Source organism: Grampus griseus (genome assembly GCF_964374135.1).
Source record: "Grampus griseus genome assembly, chromosome: 11".
NCBI lineage: Eukaryota > Metazoa > Chordata > Mammalia > Artiodactyla > Delphinidae > Grampus > Grampus griseus.
This window is the reverse complement of record NC_139005.1, coordinates 84,012,393-84,034,582: the sequence shown is the minus strand read 5'-3', so window position 1 is coordinate 84,034,582 and position 22,190 is coordinate 84,012,393. Positions and strand designations below refer to the sequence as shown.

General features: G+C 43.7%; 1 protein-coding gene across 1 annotated transcript in view; it reads left to right on the top strand.

Moving 5' to 3' along the window:
- PAH (phenylalanine hydroxylase) overlaps positions 1-22,190 on the top strand; it is a 71,326-nt gene that overhangs the window by 41,202 nt on the left and 7,934 nt on the right. The window contains exons 5-9 of the mRNA XM_082665054.1: positions 9,028-9,095; positions 14,069-14,265; positions 16,445-16,580; positions 17,641-17,710; positions 21,253-21,309. Coding sequence (XP_082521180.1) covers positions 9,028-9,095; positions 14,069-14,265; positions 16,445-16,580; positions 17,641-17,710; positions 21,253-21,309 — 528 coding nt within the window. The remainder of the gene's footprint in view (positions 1-9,027; positions 9,096-14,068; positions 14,266-16,444; positions 16,581-17,640; positions 17,711-21,252; positions 21,310-22,190) is intronic.

Sequence of the window (22,190 nt, the reverse complement as noted above, 5' to 3'; positions counted from 1 at the left end):
GGAGAAATCTCAGATGAAGAGGGCTGTGTGGCCTCACGTGTATGTGAACTGTGTCCCAAGCCGCGTAGAGGAAAGGGGGTGGAAATGATTCATAAGACATGGTTCCTGCCCTCCAGGGGCCTTCAGTCTCGGGGTAGAGCAGGGAGGGGTGCCCACTCTTCCCAAGGGATGCCGGAGGGGACTGGGATACAGCTTGGCAGGCGGAATTCAAGTGGGTCTGTGGGATTCCCATTTCTAAAACGGACTCTCCTTTCTCTGACCATCTCCCAGCCTCTGTGCTCCTGTTCATGTCATTTCCTTTCTCTGGGACACTTTTCCTTATCCTCTCACTTCTTTCCCTGCTGGCAAACCTCTCTTCATCTTTTAAGGCCCAACTCATATATCTAGGTTTCCGTAAAGCCTTCCCCCTACTTCTTTCCCCAGGCCAAGCTTTTCACACTGATGCTGCAGAACTGTGCGCACTGTGTTTTATACTTTGAACACAGAGCATCAGATCAAAATAAATTCACTACCTCATGGGACTTCTACAAGGGTCATGAGCATGATTCTCAAATTGCAGTCTTTGAAAAGAAATTCATGATCAAAGGGAGAAAGGCTGTACCCTAGAACCTCATTTTAAGCATTTACAAGTCCCATTATCTCATTAGAGGCTTTGGAAAATCCTGTAAAAATGACACCCATTCAACCAATGCCCCTTAAGTTTATTTACCCATGGAACCCCTTTTTCATGGAATACTATGCAATATTATCTTAAATGGTAAGTGTTCCATGGGACACAGCTTGGGTGATATTTGGTTAAATCATAACACACAAAGTACATGATTAAACACCAGGTTTAATGAGTCAGACAGCATACAGTATCAGTTCTAAGTTCACTATCAGTTCTAACGTTCAGTCCAGTTGGGGGACTGGCATGGTTAGGGAGGACTTTGGGAAAGAGGGAGATCTGATGAGCCCTCTAGTAACAAGGTCAATAGGGCCAACTGTTTATCAAACAACCCCCAAATCTCTATGGATTAACCCAATAAAAGTTCATTTCCAGTGTTGGTCAATAGGGAAATTGCTTCATGCAGTCTTGACAGAGACCAAGTCTCCTTCCATCTAATGACAGAACCCTCATCCGGGTCCTGGAAGCTGTCTCCATTCTCCCAGGCATGGAAGAAGAAAGTAAAAATTATGCCTGGGAGGTTTTTATGATCCAGGATTCAAGGTGACTCACTTAGCTTCACTCGAATTCCACCGACTGCAGCTCAGTCACAGGGCTGCTACTTCCTGCAAAGGAGGCTGGGAACAGTGGTTTAGCAATGTTCTGTGAAAGTAAGGGGGCTCAGATCTTGGGGAGCACAAGGAACCTCTGCCACACAGACCCAAACCCCAGAGCTCCCTCCTCCAGTTTCCCTGGCACCTGCTGAAGATCTGCACAAGGGGAGGCTTTCTGGTGGAGAAAATATTAGCTAATAAACTGCTTTTCTGGGTCTCTTTCTACTTCTTGATCTAAATCTCTCAAACTGCTCTGCAATCTTTCAAGGCGTGGATATTGATTTTCCCTACTCTCCAGAAAGAGCCTTGCTCATCCCCAAGAGCAGGTCTTTCCAGTACGTCTCTCCTTCCCTCTTCCTTTGCCCATCCATCCTTCTCCACCTGAGAGTCCTGTCAAAGTCTGTTCTAAGGATTAGTCAGCTAGCTGAGTCATCAAAGACTTCCTTTAAAAAAAAATTATTTATTTATTTGGCTGCGCTGAGTCTTAGCTGTGGCACAAGGGCTTTTAGTTGAGGCATGCATGCGGGATCTAGTTCCCTGACCAGGTATCGAACCCAGGCCCCCTGCATTGGGAGCATGGAGTCTTAACCGCTGGACCAGTGGGGAAGTCCCTCATCAAAGACTTCTTGCACTTCTACTAAGCTGCTCTGTCAAAAGCATAATTTTTAAAGAGATACAGGTAGAGACTGAACATCTGTCTAAAATCCATTGACCTGGTTAGTAAGGGAAACAAGATGACAAGGATGGTGCAAAGGAAGATACAAGAGACCAAAGCATATATATGGTCATTGAAAAGTAGGACGCCAGAATGAAACTGAAAAGGTGAATACACATGATTAACGTCCTATAAAACAATAAGCCATCACCATGAGTGTTTTCTATTGGAAAGAAGTCATTTGCAACTTGATCACAAAATAAATGTTTTGCAACTTACCAATCTTCTATAAGTCAACATCTAACTTTGAAGAGTTTGGGCCTTACTAAGTAGTCAATTGCACATCAAACAAATACACCTGCCCCTAGAGCATACAGTGAGCTTGTTAGCCAGTGATCTAATAGGACTTTGAAAAAGCACACAGTAATTTTTTTTGCCTAAGTTTTGTGCAATTTTTCTTAACAGTTCCTACTCAGGAGTATGCTAAGTACGCTTTGCCCTGAAAATCCAGTGATAAGTAAGGTAAACAGATTCCTGAGTTTAGTGATTATTAACAAATATAATGATTGAAAGGAGAAACACTCAATTTGCCGAGGGAACTTATTGTAGAGGGAAACTAATAAACTTCAGGACAATCAAGGTAGGTTCCTAAAAGCTGAAACCAAGTTGGAAAGACCAAGTAGTAGCTTGTTAGTCTGAGAGAGTGTGGAAGAGTGTTCCAATCGCAGGGAACAGCATGTGTGAAGGCCTTAACATGGGGAAAAGCATAGTGTGTTCAAAGAATTCAAATAAGACTGATTTGGATAAATTTGGAGACGTAGTATACAGGCAATTGTAGTTGGAAACATAGGCAGGGCCAAATCACGTACAACCTTGTGCACAATGTTAAGGATTTTGGACTTTATCCTAAAAGTGGTAAGAAGCCATTGAAAGTTTGTAGAGCAGAGAGAGACCCTACCAGGTTGGTATGTTGTAAGTCTCCTTGGGCTGAAGTGAGGGAGGGGGTTATGAGGAACAGACAAAGAAAGGCCACTTGGAAAGTATTTGTAGTAGTCCAGGAGAGAAATGATGGGGGCCTGAATCAAAGTGTAGCAGTGAGGGCTTCCCTGGTGGCGCAGTGGTTGAGAGTCCGCCTGCCGATGCAGGGGACACGGGTTCGTGCCCCGGTCCGGGAAGATCCCACATGCCACGGAGCGGCTGGGCCCGTGAGCCATGGCCGCTGAGCCTGCGCGTCCGGAGCCTGTGCTCTGCAACGGAAGAGGCTGCGACGGTGAGAGGCCTGCGTGCCGCAAAAAAAATAAAAATTAAAAAAAAAAGTGTAGCAGTGAGATTAAAGTAAAAAGGATAAACTCAAGATATTTGAAAGGAAAAATGGACAAAAATTATCAAATGTGAAGAGGAGAGAGGTAAAACAATTCCCAGATTACTGACTTGGGAAGTCAGGTATCAGAATCTTTTCCAGGACAGTCTTCTTGGCCTTATTGGTGGTGACCGTGGCCAGCCATGCAGAGTGGGCAAGAGGAGGGGTTGTGGTCAGCGCCGTCCTTGTCTATTGACTTGCAAGTCTTTGGTGAGTGTCTATGGCGTGGCGATGGCAGGTACTTAAAAAATACGACTTAGAACTTCTTGTCTCCTGTGTACCATCCTTCCTCCAGTTGGTGTGGGACTGATAGAATGCAGAAAGACTCTCACTATTGCCCTAGATGCAAAATAAATCGCAAGGTAAGAATTCGGCAGGTGCTCTTTTAAAAGCCCAGGGATGGGTGACGGGACTGAGTGAGCCATTCCAGAGTACATCCTTTTCATATTCTGAGCCAGACTTCTCAGCTTGTGGATTTCCCACCATTGTGCACAAATGCATCATTTTTTCACTGTCTCCTTTGTACTCGGAATTTTACATGATACCCTGCTTACATTACCTAATCTAATCCACCCGACACTGCGAGGTAACTACCGTTACTAGTTTCATTTTACTGATGAAGAAACTAGGGCTCTGAGAGGTGAACTAACCATCAGGCCATGCTCCTAGGGATTGAATGAGTGAGTAATCCAACCCAGTGTGTTCAACTTCAGTAGTCTAAAGATGGCATTTCTGAGGTTTCATCTCTGCCATGATATCAAGAAATGATAAAGATCTCAGTCTAGAAGAATACTCACTCGGAAGACTTTTCCATATGGTTACTGTCTCCCCAAAATCCCCGCTGAAGCAAAAGCACAGACTTCGACACCACAAGTAACACAAATGCTGAGATTAAGGAAAGTGATTGCATGTGGACCGCAGGTGATGTTACCACTTCGCACCCTGTAGAATTCTCTCCCCTTTCTCCCATCCATTTCTCCTCTCTTCCCCCTCTCCCTCCCCACTCCTTCACCAACAATATATTTTCCTGTCAAACATACTTGGTTACATGCAGTGCGACCAAAATTGCTGCTATTAGCTTATTTGAGACAGGATGATTAGTCATCACCAACTGTAGCTTAATTCAGAGTGTATTCCACATGTCTGCGGAGGCCCGTGGTCACCTGGCAGCCCAGAGGATGCAAGACCCAGTCCCTGAGAGATGGACCCCAGACTTTCGCTGCTAACTGAGAGAGCAAAAGTCTGTGCCGCCTAGTTGGCAGGGTCCCTTCGCAGGCTGATAATGAACTTCTTAGAAACTTGAGCTGGCAAAGGACCACGGTTAGAAACCTTCCCATATAGAAAATCTTTGTATTATATTATATTTGGATGTGTTGATGTAGCTCAATGTATGAATCTGCTGTCACCTCCCATAATAATCTGAGATGGATTTTTAATATTATTTTACTTTTCTTCTAATTATAAAAGGGGTAGGGATAAATTAGGAGGTTGGGATTAACATCTACACACTACTATATATTGAATAGATAACCAACAAGGACCTACTGGATAGCACAGGGAACTATAATCAATACTTTGTAATAACCTATAAGGGAAAAGACTGAAAAAGATATATATGTATATGTATGTATAACAACCACTGTGCTGTATACCTGAAACTAACATGATATTATATATCAGTTATACTTCAAATAAATAAATAAAAGTGAAACAATAAAATAAACTCAAACTGTAAAAAGGAAAAAGAAATCCACACTCACAGTAGAAAAATTCAAAAGCCTAAACAGTACAGAAGAATAAAACAGTTCCCATTTTCATACCTTTTGTTGGATTTGGTTGTATTTATTCCATCATTTCATTTTTATGCTATTTATATAATCCCTCTGACACAGTTGATACCTACTGGATATATAATTTTATATTAAGCTTTTTTTTTTTCACTGATGGAAAAGTCTTTAAACTGCCTAGACAAAGTACTTTGAAGATTAAGATAAATGGGAAGAGAAATTGCAATGGGCATCCCATTCTGGAGACAGTATAATGAAGTGGAAATCCACTGGGTAAGGGAATTCTTCACTTGTCTCCCTGGTTACCCATCTCAGCCCTCAAACCTCAACTTTCCACCTGGCTAGGACCAGAAAACCCAAGTGGAGGTACAGGTTCTGCAGTTTAGGGACCCTGGGCAATTGGCTCTACGGGCTTCACTTTCTTCATGTCTAGATCAAAATACAAATACAGATATTCTCCAAGGCACCTCACAAGCACAAAAGTCTATGCTTTGTACTTAGGGGCTAGAGAAGGCCATGACTGTTAAATAAGACTTGTAGGTGAGGATGACTGTAAAGGTCAAGCATTAATGATTGACAAACATTAACGTTATATTCTGAGTCCTAAGTATGGAGATGTGTTCTTCATTTAGCCCAGTAGACAGGTTCCTAAAAGGGTGTGTTAGAGCTGCTTGGAAATCAAAGGACAGTGCCCAATCTTCTTACTATATCATCCCACAGCAACTTACCTTCACCCAGTAGAACTGGGCCCAGCACAGTTTTAAGTTTTCAGATCCCTAAGCTTTTCTGTTTATTCAAAACCATTCAGTGCTTAAGAGAAAACACTATAGTTATACTTTGTAATGACCATGTCCTGGAATCTTTTCTAAATTGAATAATCACTTAATTTATCTGGGATTTAGTTTTAGAACAAAAAAAACGAAACAGTATGGTAATTTTACTTTACTTTTCCAGTGTGAAACGTTTAGATTTCTCTGTTTCTCAAAATATATCCTGGGAAATAAAATAGGGAACTCCTTTCTTCCCTCCCTCCCTCCCTTTGTTTATCCCTCCCTCCCCCTTATGCTTTTCTTCCTTTCCTCTTTCAGCAAGTGTTTGTAGTTCTTTCTGTATGACAGACTCTATGCCATGGATTGTCAGGTGAAATTACATTATATACATGAACCCCTGGGTTTTTGGAATTATTGGTAGAGCTGGATTTTAAAAAAACAAAAAAATAACCAACCAACCAATCAAACAAACAAAAAAAACAATATCTGAAAGTCAGGGAGTAGTTATGCTTTAAAAAAAGTCTTTACATATTACTCTCCGCGACATTAGCCTTTGTTTTTGATTCACTAATGTCTTGGTTTGGAGGGATGGTGGGACAGAGAAATTTCAAGCTAAAGTGATGGACGGCATGGTTTATTGGTAAATGCTTGGAGGGAACAAAGCAAATTTCTCCAGTGGTGACACCAGTGTCTTGTCTTACTAAAACTCAGATCACAATCAATTTTGGGGGGAAAATGACCTTTTTTCTAGCTTTATTGAAATATAATTGACACAACATCGTGTAAGCTTGATGCTGATTTAATACATGTATATATTGTGAAATGATTACCATAATAAGGTCAGTTAACAACTCTATCACTTCTCATAATTACCATTTTTTTCCTGTGGTGAAAACATTTAAGATTTACTCTCTTAGCAATTTTCAAGTATATAAAACACTATTGTTAACTATAATTGTCGTGCTGTACATTAGATCCAGAACTTATTCATCTTATAACTGGAGGTTTGACCCCTTAACCAACATCTCCCTGTTTATCCCACTCTCCATCCTCTGGCAACCACCAGTCTACTCTCTGTCTATGAATTTGGCTTTTTTGGATTCCACATATAAGTGAGATCATACAGTATTTGTCTTTCTCTGTCTGACTTATTTCACTTAGTAAAATGTCCTCAAGTTCCATCCGTGTTGTCAGAAGGTTTCCCTTCTTTTTTATGGATGAATAATATCCCATTATTTGTATATACCACGTTTTCTTTATCCATTTATCTGTCAGTGAACACTTAGGTTGTTTATTATGTCTTGACTATTTGAATGAGGCTTCAATAACATAGAGGTGCAGGTATCTCTCCAAGGAAGTGATTTTATTTCCTTTGGATATATACCTAGAAGTGATATTGCCGGATCATATGGTAGTTCTATTTTCAATTTTTTGAGGAACCTCCATATTGTTTCCCAAAGTAGCTGTACCAGTTTACATTACCCACCAATAGTGCACAAAGGTTTCCTTTTCTCCACATTCTTGCCAACACTTATCTCTCGTCTTTTTGATAATAGGTATTCTAAACAAGTATGAGATGATAGCTCATTGTGATTTTGATTTGCATTTTACTGATGATTAGTGATGTTGAGCATCTTTTCATGTACCTGTTGGCCATTTGTATGTCTCCTCTGCCTATTTCTAAATCAGATTATTTGATTTTTTTTCTATTGAGTTGTATGAGTTCCTTATATACTTTAGATATTAACTCCTTATCTGATGTATGGTTTGCAAATATTTTCTCCCATTTTATAGGTTGCCTTTTCATTTTGTTAGTTGTTTCTTTTGTTGTGCAGAAACTTTTTTGTTTGATGTAGTCCCACTTATTTACTTTTGTTTTTGTTGCTTGTGCTTTTGGTGTCATATCCAAAAATTCATTCCCCAGACCAATGTCAAGGAGCAATCTAGAGAAAGAAGAACAAAGCTGGAGGAATCACATGTCCTGATTTCAAACTATATTACAAAGCTATAGTAATCAAAACAGCATGGTACTGGCATAAAAGCAGACAGACTAATAGAACAAGATCAAGAGCCTAGATATGAACTCATGCACACACAGTCAACTAATATTTGACAAGGGAGCCAAGAATACTCAATGGAGAAAAGAATAGTCTCTTCAGTAAATGATGTTGGGAAAACTGGATATTAACATGCAAAAGAATGAAATTAGACCCCTATCTTACACCACTCACAAAAAATGAATTTGAAATTAAACGTAAGACCTGAAACAATAAAACTCTAAGAAGAAAATATAAGGAAAATGTCCTTTTAACCAATTGGGATCATGTCCATCTCAGGGATGTGACCTCCTCCCACACCCCCAACACTGAAAGACACACTTGGCCTCTTTTCACTCAAAAGTGTGGTGCTTGCAAATTGCTGAGGAAAGGCTGCCTGCAGGTCAGCCTCAGAGGAGAAATTATTATCATCCTTTCTATGTACTGAGGCAGAATCTCAGTGAGTTGAGCCCCTGCCAAGTTGTAAAGGTTGACATTTACTGAAGTGAAGTGAAAAGAGCAAGAACTGGGTGATTCAAATCCTGACTTCAACTTCACCGGACTGCACTTCTCTGAGCCAGTGTGTATTCTGGAAAGAAAGGGATAATCATACTGGTCTACCTTACACATTTGTTGTGAGAGTTATAAATAAAATAAGTTCGTAGCACGCGTAGACTAGTACATAATAGACATTCAATAAATGGCATTTTTTTCTAAATTGCAATAGCAGTAAGCATGTACTTGTTTGTCTCTCAAGAAGTTAGGAGGCAGTGCTAGACACATACCATTGGTCAGGAATTTAGCAGCTATTGTATATCTTCTTCATAGACACTCATCCTAATAACTCTGCCGAGTTTAGCAAGTTTACAAGTTAGAATGCTGTAGATCAGATATCTTTAAAACCTGGACACTGTTTGCACTTTCGGAATCCCAAGGCAGAGGCTCATACTGAGTTGAAAGCATTGCTAGTAATGCGTCACTCACGATATTTAGTGGGAGAGCTTACCCTCAGTTTAACTGAGACTTTATTTTCAGAATATAATCAGGGGAAGGAGAGATGCACTGTCAGAGCTCAAGGACCCCCATTCAAAACATGCATAGATATGCCAGGTCTCTCCCACGAAAGCCTGGAGAAATGAAGTATCTCCTTTCTTCCTAGGGCTTTAAAGATCCTGTGTACCGAGCAAGACGGAAGGAATTTGCTGACATTGCCTACAACTACCGACAGTAAGTCTGCTCTTCAGGGTGGGAGGTGGAGCAGCGGGTGGGGGGCGTGAGAAGAACAACTCCTAGCCTGCCTTTCCCTCGCCCAAAGGGAAACTACCGGTGTAGAGAATCCTCCCCTGTGTGTGTGTGTGTGTGTGTGTGTGTGTGTGTGTGTGTGTGTGTTTAAACCCTCCCTTGAATAACACACATTTTAAAAAATCGACCGCAACACAAAACAAAATTACCCTCTGTGCCAGGGCCCAGCTCTCTCCCAGGCTTTGTTGTGTAATTACGCAGGGATGTCTGAAGTAATTATAAAAGGCCTCAGTCCTGAATAAAATAGCCTCTGCTATTCTCCACATTGAACCGGAAGCTGGCAAAAGAGTATCATTTACATTCAAGAGGGAGTTGGCTGCTTTACTGGAATAGTGAAGCATTGGAGGTTTCAGGAGAGCCAAGCCTCAGGGTTCTACTTTTATCTGATCTGACCCAGATGTGAAGGGCACTTTTAGGATGAGTTTATTTTTTTCTATCTGGGGTTCTGTGCTCCTCCTCTACCAGATTTCAGTCAAAGGAAAATGCAAATGTCAAATATGTTATTTGGGAAGAGAACCACATTGCTATTTTGAGTCCGCAGAAACTACAGAAACGCTCCCATGAGAAGCTCAGTGTTTTGGGACCTGAGCTCCCTTCCTGAGTTAAGAGTGTGAGAAAAGACATGCCCAAGAAGAAAGGAACAGGTTGTTCAGAACACTGAGGTGATGGTATTTTAGCAGCTTTGCTAGAATATGAGGGAGATAAAGGAGATGCTAGGGCTCTGTATACTGAATAAAAGCCTACCTTCCAAAGGGAAAGACTTCCAGAGAAAATTCCTTTCTCTGAGAGAGTCCTGGAAGTAGAAAGATCCAGAATAGTGCAGACCTTGGTCATGTCTAGACCCAGCTGGGCCTTGGCTTGTGGCAAGCAGGAATCACAGAACATGGTGACCTCTCTCCCCTGTCCCCACCGTGGCCCCAGCATGGACAGGTAGACACCATCAAATCAGGTACAGACAAGAGTCCTTCTTGAGATAGTCAGTAATAATAGGTCATATTTACCATCTCCTTGCTATGTCTGGGGCTTTGCTAAATGCTTAGTTTACATTATTTCATTTAGTTTTAATAATAACTCCCCATTTTTCAGGTGGAAAAACTAAAGTTTAAACAAGATTAAGTAACTTGCCAAAGTTATAGAACTAGTAGGTGGCATAGTCTGGTTTTGAACGCAGGCTTGTTTAACTGCAAAGTTGTTCTCAACCACTTCCCTGAGTGTCCGGGGATCTCTGAGTCAGGAGACCACACTTCTCCACATAATCCAGGAGCTGCTTATGAGATACATTCACTCCTTCTTGGCTGTTGGGATTTGAAGGGAAAAACTCAAATCCACCTCCTTTCCATAAAAATGTTACACCTGACGAAGAAGTATGGAATTGGTTGAATGCCTCATGATTCTGGATGGTCATCGGATAAGTTAAACAGGTTTTTGAAAACTATTTATAGATGGCTGGTACTCAGAGGAATACCAGAGATCTTCCAGTCAATTTTCTACCTTGTATAGATGAATCCCAAATGGTTAAGTGATGTACTCAAGGTCATATATCTCATTAGGGACTGAACTTGTCCTCCAATTCAAAGCCTATTTCCAGCCTCATCTCAGCTCATCTCTTTTGAACTTTTGATGCTATTTACAACCCCTTCCTTTTTTGCAATTGTCTTTTATCTCGGTATCTGGTACAATTGATTCTCATTCTTTCAAAATTCCTCGCTTAAATTTATTTGAGACCCCCAAACTCGGGGCACTTTCACACTCATTCCCAGACATGCACAGAGCAGGGAAAAATGAGTCCCCTGCCACATTTGTTGAATTTTTGTTCTTTTTGTCGGTAATTTTGCTGTTTAAAATGGCGCTCCAGCGTAGGGCTGAAGTGCTGGCTAGTGTTCCTAAGTACAGGACGGTTCTGACGTGCTTAATGGGGAGAATGTGTTAGATACGCTTCCTTCAGGCCTGAGTTGTTGTAGTACTGTTGGCTGTGAGTTCAGTGTGAATCTATCAACAAATACATTAACCAAGGTGTCTTTAACCAGAAGCACACACAAGACAAGGGATTATCAGTTGTGTCCTGCATTTCCCGCAGGAGCTATGGTTCAGTACTCACTCAGAGTTCATGGTGACTTTATGGAACAGAACTGCCGCCAATAAGGAGAATCAGCTCTACTCTGCTCTCTGCTGGTTTCCCTCCTTCCTCTTTGAGGCTTCTTCTCAGTCTCCTCTGGCCTCCTCCTCCCACCCCAGAAACTGTCATGCCTTTCAGGACTCAGCTTTGACCCTCTTCCTTGGGCTCTACCACCCTCCATGCCAACAGCCCCGCATTCTGGTCTCTAGCGCCTTCCCAGTCATCCTACCACATGGGGCTCAAACTCCTGCCCCTTGAGTCCTAGAATCACAGGATCAGTTGATACAATGTGTTTACTGTGTTTGAGGACCCATGCCAAGAGCAAGACAAACAGACTCTGTGTCTTCTGGGGGATCATTGAGAAAGACAGACAATAACAAAAAGAACAATAAATGCAATAGGTATGACTAAAGTCAAAACGCAAGTGTCATGAGGCCACATAATTAGGAACTTTAATGTAGACCAGGGGAATTGGTTAGAGGAAGTGATATTTAGACTGAGAATTGAAGATTGAGTAGCAGTTTATCAGCTGAAGAGAACGAGGATAGTGGATGAGAGGGCAGGTCTGGTTAGAAACAGGGCTTTTGTTTTATTAGTAGATGTATCAGTATATATTTAGGGCCAGAGCTGAATTACTGGAGACAGTAAGGAAAATTAAAATTTTATGTAAGAATACGCTAAATGGACTATAGGGATTTATATCTTTCAGCTGCAAGTCAACTCAAACAAAAAGGAGGCTTTTCTTGGCTCCTATAAGTGAAAAGTTTAAAGGAAGTAGTTGAGGCACAGGTGGGTCTGGGACTCAGCGTCTCATTCTCTCTCCCTTCCCCTGACTCTGGTGTCCTCTGTAGTGGCCTTGCTCAGAGGCACTGGCCTCATGTCTCTTGGAGGTGGACCCCAGCACTGCCAGGCTGACGCCACAGCCCAACCAGAGATTCTGTCTCTTTTCAACACAATCAACAAAAGTTCTCTCATTGAGTCTCATTGGCTCTCATCAGGACATGGGCCCATCTCTCAGCCAGTCACTGTGGCCAGGGAAATGAGACACTCTAATTGACTGGGCCTGGTCACATGCCCACCTCTGAAGGTAGGAGTGGTGGAGTCTCCTCTTACCTGAACCTGCAGACTGAGATGGGAGAAGGGTGCTTTACTGGAAGAATGGGAATGGATATTGAACCCCTGGCACGGTAAATGTCAACCAGAGGGACAACTCGGTGCCTAGGATGTTACTAACTCTTGAAAATTTGTTGCAGAAATAGCAGATACCTTTCTTTCTAAATGAGAATCCATTATCATGATAATTACCAACTATCCAATGGTATTATTGTCAGCACCAGTGTTACGTACTTTATACATAGCATTTCTTTTTAATTTAAATTTTTTTTATTTTTTAACATCTTTATTGTATACAGAGCATTTCAGTTAACTCTCTTCCATACCCTCCAAAGAGTTAGTTGGCATTAGCCCACCTAACGGCTATGCAGACTAGGCTCAAAGAGGTTTACTAAATTGCTTGAGGCCATTCAGCTAGGCAATGGCGGAGCGAAGCAGTGAACCCATCTCTGTCAGTTTCCGAAGCCTTTTCTTTCCCTGCATCGGCACTTAGCCCTGAAACAATGGGGTATCCGTAGGCAGGGGCTTTCCTGATGTTCTTTTCAGTCCCTACGCCATTATAGAACCCTATAATGGGCTTGTCTTGCTTTCGATTCTGAAGCAACAGTCTGTCTTTTCCCCCTAATCCCTGCCCATCTCTCTGTGGAACATAATGATGACTTTGTTTTAATGTCCTTGGAAGAGCGACAGCTCTGAAAGGGCAGGAGGGACCAGTTTGGAGTCTGAAGATGATCCATAATTCTAAGGTAAACAGTCTCGCCTTGTCCCAGACACCGTGTACCCTGTTAGGAAACAGGCCTGTAGCCCAGAGAACAGTCACGGGTCTTTGAAGTCAGGCTTTGTTTGGTTTTCATTTGTTTTCGCTGTTCAGAACACAGCTCACTCTTAGATGGTTTTCGAAAGGACCTATCGAACTAATGACTCTCAAATTATAGTGCGTCACCTGGGAGCTTATTGGAATCCAGATGCCCGGGCCCTCCCCTTCCCCACAGGTTCCGGATCTGAGGGGCAGGTCCAACATACATACTTTAATTAGCTCCCCGTACTTTTGTTACGTCATGGCGGAAGATGCTAGGTAAGCAGATTTGCACCTAGCATGCATTTAAGTACCTTTATAACTTCCTAGGGGCAGAAATATCAAATCCAGCAAGTACATGCCCATTAAACAAGGGATCTCAAACTCATGGTACACATATTAAATCCACTTTAGCCAACAGGTAGAATTGCTTTAGTTTGCTTGAACTTGGATGCCTTTGTTTAGAAAGAGGATGTATTCTTCACTTGACTCAGCCTCCGCCCTCCTATTATCTATACCTGCTACTTCACACATTTATATTACAGGCTCCCGAAGGTAAGTGAATTTCCATACTGGGTAAAGAATATGAGATAGGAGAGCTGAAAAGCCAAGTGGTTTCCCAAAGTGAGAGGAAATCCTTGGTGCAGTAGATGAGGTGAGAGCTTGTATCCTTGCTTAACCAAGTCACATGAATGTTTGCTATATCAAGAAATGGAATTTTCCTCTTTCAAATCACTTATGAAATATGAAATCCGCTGTGGTCGGGGGCGGCAGCTCACAGACTCTGAACCCGTCTCCCTCTGCTACGGCCCCTTCATCCTCTACTCTTGCACCTGCCTTGCAGCAGACAAATATTTCATGTCTGTATCCTAGTGGGCAGCCCATCCCTCGAGTGGAATACACGGAGGAAGAAAAGAAAACATGGGGGATAGTGTTCAGGACCCTGAAGTCCTTGTACAAAACCCATGCTTGCTACGAGCACAACCACATTTTCCCACTTCTGGAAAAGTACTGTGGCTTCCGCGAAGATAACATCCCCCAGCTCGAAGAGGTTTCTCAGTTTCTGCAGAGTAAGTCCACATCAGGGTCAAAAGGTCGATGTGGGGAGGATGGGGAGGGGAAGAAAAGTAAATGGAGGTGAGTGTGTTCATGCTGATGCAGGCAGGTTGCTTGTCCCAGGAAAACCGGGATTGCACAGGCTCCAGATGCGCAGGCTCAGCGGCCATGGCTCACGGGCCCAGCCGCTCTGCAGCACGTGGGATCTTCCCAGACTGGGGCACGAACCTGTGTCCCCTGCATCGGCAGACGGACTCTCAACCACTGTGCCACCAGGGAAGCCCTCTGAAAGGATTTTTTAACACTCAAAGCCCAAGGTGCCTCGTCCGGGTTCTTCCTGCAGCTCCTGCTACTTTAACGAGCTGGCTGCAGTGTGCGTTTGTGTAAGAAAATGAGATTTGTGCCGAGATACCTGAGCTCTAAGTCTATGCATCTGGTATCTGGAATCTTGCTTTGATCCTCTCTAGCTGGGAGAAACTACCTCAGTTTAGTCATCTGTCAAATGGAGACTGTCAGCCTTTTAGCCTTTCTCCTAGGGAAATTGTGAGAATGAAATAAGATATTGAATGTGAAAGCTTAGTGTTACCTAGTGTTACGGCAGGTGCTCATTGAATTTGGGCTTCGTTGGAATTTGAGTAACTCAGTGGATAAATTCGTGATCAGGTTGACCTGCCCATCATTTCCAGGGGAGATAAGTGTTCTCCTTTCTGCCAGGTGGTGTTGACTCAGCAAAATCAAAATAAACAGACAAAACATATTAAATGCCTATTACGTGCCAGGTAAAATGAGGGAAAGTGGGGATACAGATCACAGGGTTATAGAAAGAGTTTTCCGTGCCTCTGAACTATGCAGAGACGCTATGGCCAGCTCTGGGGCAAAAAGCCAGGGAAGCTACGTGGCAGGGAGGGAAGTGGTAACTAGGATAGATTGGTAGGGGGGGCGGCTAGAGGACCTTTTGAATCCCTTCCATTTAGAGTCTTTACTTCTCAGATAAAGAGAGGAGCGGGGGCCCAAGCAGAATGAACTTCAGCCTGAGGGTCTAAGGCATGTAATCGGAGGGACAAAGGGATCTTAAAGACATTCTTTGACTAATTACACACGTTGCTATGGCCAATAACAAGAAGAATACAGCAGTAATACTAGCAGCTGGGGAGGTATAGAGTAGCAATTAAGGAAACAGACTCTGAAGCCAGACTGCCGGTAGCTGTGACCTTGGGCAGGAGCCTTAACCTCTGTATGCCTCAGCTTCCCCATCTATAAAGTGGAGATAATAAAAGCATCTACCTCCTAGAGTTAGGATGAGGATTAATTCGTATATCTAAAGTGCTTAGAACTGTGTCTGACAGGTGGTAGGTATTATATAGTGTTAGCTATTATTACCATGATCACTGTCATTACTATTCTCCTTCCAGGTTTGGAACAAATTGAGAGACAGATATAGGAACCAGAGAGATGGGTGATCAAAATGTCAGCTGTATTACTGATAGAAGCTACTTAGAGAATGTGGTATAGAGGTGCAGGCAAAATGGATTTCCTAATATTTCACCCCTGGATTAGGTAAACTTACTCGCCAATTCGTTGGTGCATTGTGTAGTCCATTGCCTGGCCAAGAGCAGACCAGAATGAGCTCCTGTGTGGATCGTGAAGAGAGAAAGGGCAGGGAGGGTTACATTGAGAATATTCATTTCCTCCTCTCAAATCCTTCAATCAGAGAAGTCACTGCTCCTCATGGGGTGTCCTGTGTGAAGCACATATAGAAAAGCTAGAAGTGTTCCTTTCATATTCTTCCGTCTTGGGAAGTAGAGTGGGAATTCCCCACTCTGGAAACATGAGAAGTAGGGAATAAGCATTCCACCCTAACAAACAATAATGAAAGCTAAATTTATTGGATGTTTCCAATGTGCTAGGCTCTAAGTATTTTATATTTATTAGCTCTTCTGATTCTCAGACTAACCCTAAGAAGTATCTACCCCCATTTTGCAGATGAGAAAACTGAGGCTCAGAGAAGTGAAACTCCTTGACTCAAATCACCCAGCTAGAAAGTACTGGGGCATAGATTTGCAGCCAAGTCTGCTTGGCATCGACGCCCATGCTCCTGGACGGTTGAGTGTACTGGTTCCCTCCCTAAAGGTCTTCAGGCCCTTTTGGCTCCCTGTGATGGGCTTTCAGTTTTCTTTCTCCTTTGCTTCCCAGCTTGTACTGGCTTCCGCCTCCGACCTGTGGCTGGCCTGCTTTCCTCTCGGGATTTCTTGGGTGGCCTGGCCTTTCGAGTCTTCCACTGCACTCAGTACATCAGACATGGGTCCAAGCCCATGTATACGCCTGAACCGTGAGTATCGTCCTTCTGCTATCGGTGGCCAGCCACAGTGAGTGCCATCTCTCCCCGCTCCAGGTACACTGTGGGCTGGTCCATGGGACCAGTTGCCTGGATGACGACAGTACGACAAGGGAAACTCATCTCTTCTGGGGATTTTCTCTGTCCGAATAGATTGTACTGATTGGAGATTTAGGTATCTTGTGACTCAAAGGTTCAGATCTCCTCCGAATGAGAGAATGAGAGCTCACATTCAAATTCCAAAGAGACGGTAGAAGTCAGAGCTGTGGAGTGCCCAAGGGGAACAGGAACAAGTGACGGCCAGGCTGTCTCAACACCTCCTCATTCCTGAATCACACCTAGATGATTCTAGTCTCTCTTTGCCTAGATTGTGTCTTGGCTGGAGGTAGTGAATGACTGGCCACCATGCTTTGAGCCATCTTCTTAGTCAAATAGAACTTAAGCAATTGATATGAAAAGTCAGCAGGATGCCCCAAATGATCTTTCCCAGCCTGCAAAGTTCATTACTATAAACCAGAAAAGACCTGTTCCTAATAAACCTGGTGCCGAAAGTGTTAAATAAATGTTAAGTTTTCTTCTCTGACCAACGGCTGCCCTCTCCAGGATAAGAGAGGACTCTATTATTTTTATTACTATTATTATTTAGTTCCCATGAGGAATAACTAACTGAGCATATTGTATCTGCCCAGGGATGTCAATACCAACGAGAAGACTTGGGATGGGAAGTGGTTGTGATCCGCAGCTCGCGCAGGCGTATGGGAGGATGCTCACAGGAATATTGCCTCTTTTGTTCTGCATCCCACTGGGCGTACACTGAAGACCCCCTGGCTGCCGTGCCCTGCCCTGTCCCTTACTTTTCTTTCCCCTTCTCCCTTTTCTCTTGTACCTTGTCTCAACTGATAGCAAGCTTTACACACCACTTATTCTTAGGAATGAGTTTGCAAGACTGAATGAGTTGCTTCCTTTATTCCACCCATTCCTCACATAGAAAGACTGAGTCTGTTATGGCTTATAACCCTCCTCCCCTCCAAGCTCTGTGCTTTCTGTTTTTCAGTGACATCTGCCATGAGCTGTTGGGACATGTACCCTTGTTTTCAGATCGCAACTTTGCCCAGTTTTCGCAGGTGAGGAACTGATCTCTCTAGGCTTCTACTTACAGGGGTGAGACCTGGACTGCTCAAGATAAATTGAATCCATGCAGGGCCTTCATGTCCTCTGCAAGGGTAGAAACCAGGTACAGTTCTGTGATCCCATCACAGATGGGCATGTGGTCCCATGGAGCTGGCCAATTGCCAATCCCAGGGACCACAGCATGGAATTGGCGACTCGGTCATCCTCTGAATTGTGTGTTATTGACTTAGCTAATCTCACTTGTCCTAACAGGTGTAGTTTAAGAGCCTTTTCATCCGTGGCAACCTCCCTGATCCCTATGCAGAAGTAACCTTACCATCTTCCAAGTTCTCCGGGCATTTTTTTCCCATCCTCTTTAGGGCCTTTGCCACTTTCTACCCTGTCAGGCAGTCAGTTTTGTATATGCTTTCATTAAGTAAGATGGCATTTGACAAGAATCCAATGCCCATAGCCTGACTCATAGCTGACAAAAAATAAAGAGCCAGTTGCCTCGTCTCCATCATCAAAGCAGCAGGCTAGGCTTTGATTCGTCTAGCGCAGTGGTGAGCAGGCCCGAAAATGCTTTTTCGATGAGTGAAAGGATCCTAGTAAGTCTCTCCTGGCACCGAGAGACAGCCCCAAACCATGGCTGGGTAACTGCGATCATGGGAGAGTTGAACGGTGCTGCTGGGGGGCACGTTGCCAGCCCACCCTGTGCCTGGATCACAGAGACGTGGACCAATAAAAGCCCTCCCTGACAGTTTTCTTCCTCACAAGGAAGAATAAGGATCAAACGGAAGGACCCATGAGCAAGGGCTGGGCCACGTGTGTGTGAATTTCACAAGCATTTCCCCTCAGCAGAAAGAAAGAACTATTTGCACTCTTGAATGAAGAGGCTGCCACTGAGTAGCTGAAACAAACTAACGAACAGCAGAATTAACTGCTTGCTGACCAAGGGAAAACTGCGCTTGTTAGACACAGCCTCTGGAAACAGAGACAATGATTGCTTTGATGTGGGTTTGGGGGGATTGTAAAGTTCAGAGATCGTTGGACTTTTAGAAGTGGGAGTGTTTAGAAATTAGGTGAACTTTAACCGTGGAAGCGTCACCACGGGATTGAGGCTATTTGCCGACCAGCTGACTGTCAGAAGTGCGGTTCCTGCTGCTAAGATGTCATTGATTGCTTGGGATAGCTTTCAAACCAGGATTTGTTAACATGGCCAAAGGAAGATCAGTTTTTTCCTCGGGGAATAGGAACTTTTAATTCTCATCACCAGAGGTTATTCTGCCCAATCAGAGGCCAAGTGGCCATTCTCCCCAAGCCGGTTCCATTTTGGGGACTCCCCACAGATGACAGGACAATTACCTGAGTCAGCAGACAGAAGCTACTGGGTCATCAGTGTTCACGGTTCCAACTTTGACCTGGACAGTTCCAAGGCAGGGAGTCCTTTTGAGTTCCCTGAGCATATTCCTTTTTGATCTAAAAGCAGGACACTGGAGTGCAGGATGGAGTGGGGATGAAGCACGTTGGGCCCCTTGTATTAGACAAGATCTGGGCTCACAAAGAATGGTGACTATGAGAACAGGGCACTCTTTCAACCTTGCATTTGTGTATGACTTCTGTTCGATTCAGGACCGTGGCATGTCTGAGCTGGGTGGATGGAACACAGATGGGGAAGGGGCAGGAGAATGGAGCCAGGCTAAGTCAGTGTCTGAATTTGATTCACTCTAAATCAGACAGCATTTTCTTTGCATGTAATGGGCTTGACCAGGGAGGGATACAGAGATGAAGACCACGTACCCTCTTGCATCCAAGGGGGCCCGGTCCTTGGTCCTTCTCTCTGTCTGCTTTAAGTACCATCCAATCTCATGGCTTTAAGTACCATCTCCACTCTGATGATGAACACATTTACATATCTAGCCCAGACTTCAGTCCCCAAACTGAGACTTACACATCCAGCCATCTACTCAATATCTCTGCTTGGATGTCCGATGGACATCTCTATTCATCCTGTCCAAAATGCAATTCCTGATCTTACCACTCAAACCTTCTCCACCCACAGCTCTTCCTGTATTAGTTCATGGCAACTCCATCCTTCCAGTCGCTCAAAGCTAAAGCATTATTGACTCCTCTCGGACATACCCCACAATCAATCTTGCATAAAATTCTGTGTCTGACCTCCAAAATATGTAGAATCTGACCATTGCCCATCACGTCCACTGCTACCAATTTCATCTCAGCCCTATCGCTTCTCATGCTGGTGACTGCAGTAGCCTCCTAACTGGTCTTCATGCCTCTACACTTGACCCCCTACAGTCAACTCTCACACAGCAGTCAGAGTGAATCTTTGACGGCACAAATCAGATCTTGCCACCCTTCTGTTCAAAACCCTGCCTTGGCTCCCCATGTTGTAGAGAGGAGAATCCTAAGTCCTAAAACAGCCAAGGAATTCCTACATGATTGAGCTGCAGATCCCTCTTTGCTGTCACCTGCCACCCCTACCCCTTACTCTGCTCTAGCCACAGTGGTCCTTCCCCGTTGTTTGAACCAACCGACATTGCGCCTCCTTCACGAGGTTTTCCACGGGCTGTACACTTGGCCTGCACAATTCTCTTCCCTCAAATATCAGCAATGCCAACAACCTCTCTTCCATCAAGTCTTTGCTCAGGTATCGCTTCCCAATGATGCTTACCCTGGAAGCTTATTTAAAATCCCAGCCTCCCCACCCCACGCCCGCTTTCCTGGTGCTCCGGGTCCCCCCTTGTCCCTTCCTCCTTTTGTTTCTTCTTTCCAAAGAACTTACCACCTTGTAACATACCTATGTATATGCTTATTATTTCTGTCTTTCGCTATCAACTTAGACACTATTTACAAGGTCAAGGATCTTTACCGTTTGGTACACTGCCTGCCACATAGGAGGCATTTGATAAATATTTTTGGAATGAATAAATGCATATAGTAGGAAAGAAACATATATATTTGTATATATACGGTATGTCTGATACAAGGTAGGCTGGAGCAAATGCTGTGAAAGAGACAGAGACCACTAGGGGGTCCTGGATTTGGAGCTGTGATAAGAGGTGGTCCATGACATCTCAGACTCTCCAGCTATGTATATACCTGGACAGATGTCAAGCACTTCTCTGCAAGTCTCCTGTGGTGTCTTCAGGGTACATGATTAAGTCTCATCTAGTGCTCCAGGAATGTTCCGCTTGAACTATGGAAGAATAATCAGGACATGAAACTTCAGATGCCACCTATCGCCTGACCTTGAGCAGGTCGTCTCCCTTCTCTGTGCCTCCGTTTTCTCTTTCGCAAAGTGAATACAAAGGACCAAGTGATGGGTAAAGGCTTCCCCCATTCTAGAGATCTGTGATTTTATGAAATGTGGTCAAGGAAGATTTGACAGAACAATGAGAGTCTATCTGGGCCCTTCTGAAGGCATCTAGCCACCCATCCCTTTCCTGTGGTCAAGTACGAAGTCGGACCCGAGGGTAGAGGTTGAAGATAGGCAGACCCCAGCCATGCCAGTGACTTTGTTTCTCCACAATTACAGGAAATCGGCCTCGCCTCGCTGGGTGCCCCCGACGAGTACATTGAGAAACTCGCAACAGTAAGTTCCCTCTCTTCCTGGTGGATGGTGTCAGGGCCTCAGGTCTTTGAAGCTTTGCTCCTTCCCTGAAAGCCAGGTCATTTGCGGAAAAAAATCAGAATGCCCCGGGTTACGTTTGCACGAGTGACATTTCACATTTTGACTTCTTAATGGTTCGATTGTGAAATCAACTGTATGCAGACATTTAATTTTAAACAGTGTCTTGAAAACACCAACAGGCTATAATGATAGTCCTTGAGAACCCCCTTAAGTGGGTGGGAAGCTGGAGTCACAGCTTTGAAGAGGGAATATTTACTCTCTGCCTTTACACTGGAGCCAGCGTTAAGATCTTTCCTTTCTCAGACACCAGGTAGAAAAGGGGGTGGGCTTTCCCCTTCTAACTGAACACTTCCTTCCCCAGTGGATGTGATGGCTCACCCATTGAAGCCATGGAGGCAGTGACTCTGCACAGCAGGCCTCCTTCCTACAGACCCCTTTCCAACTTGCGTGCATCCCTCCCCAGCCTCTAAGCCACATTTCTTATAATGTGCTCAGCTGGGAAGATGAGAAATAAAACTTTATAATGGAATTAGGGACCGCAGATGAATGCAAATATATCAGGAAGACGTATCAGTTTAGAAGTTTATGAATTCAGTTTATCAGAAGGCCCAAAACTCTGATCCTTTCTCACTGACCAGCTGCTCTGAGACCCTGGGCAAGTGGCTTTTGCTTCCTCATCTCTAAAAATAGACACAATCGTTTATACTCTGCCCATCTCAAAAGTATATCATGATCATCTTGAGGGTCTGAAGAGTTAAACTTGTGTGAATGTGAGTTTTTAAATGCCAGATGCTGTAGTGATACAAAAAGCAACTTGCAAAGAAAACTGCAGAGCTTGATAG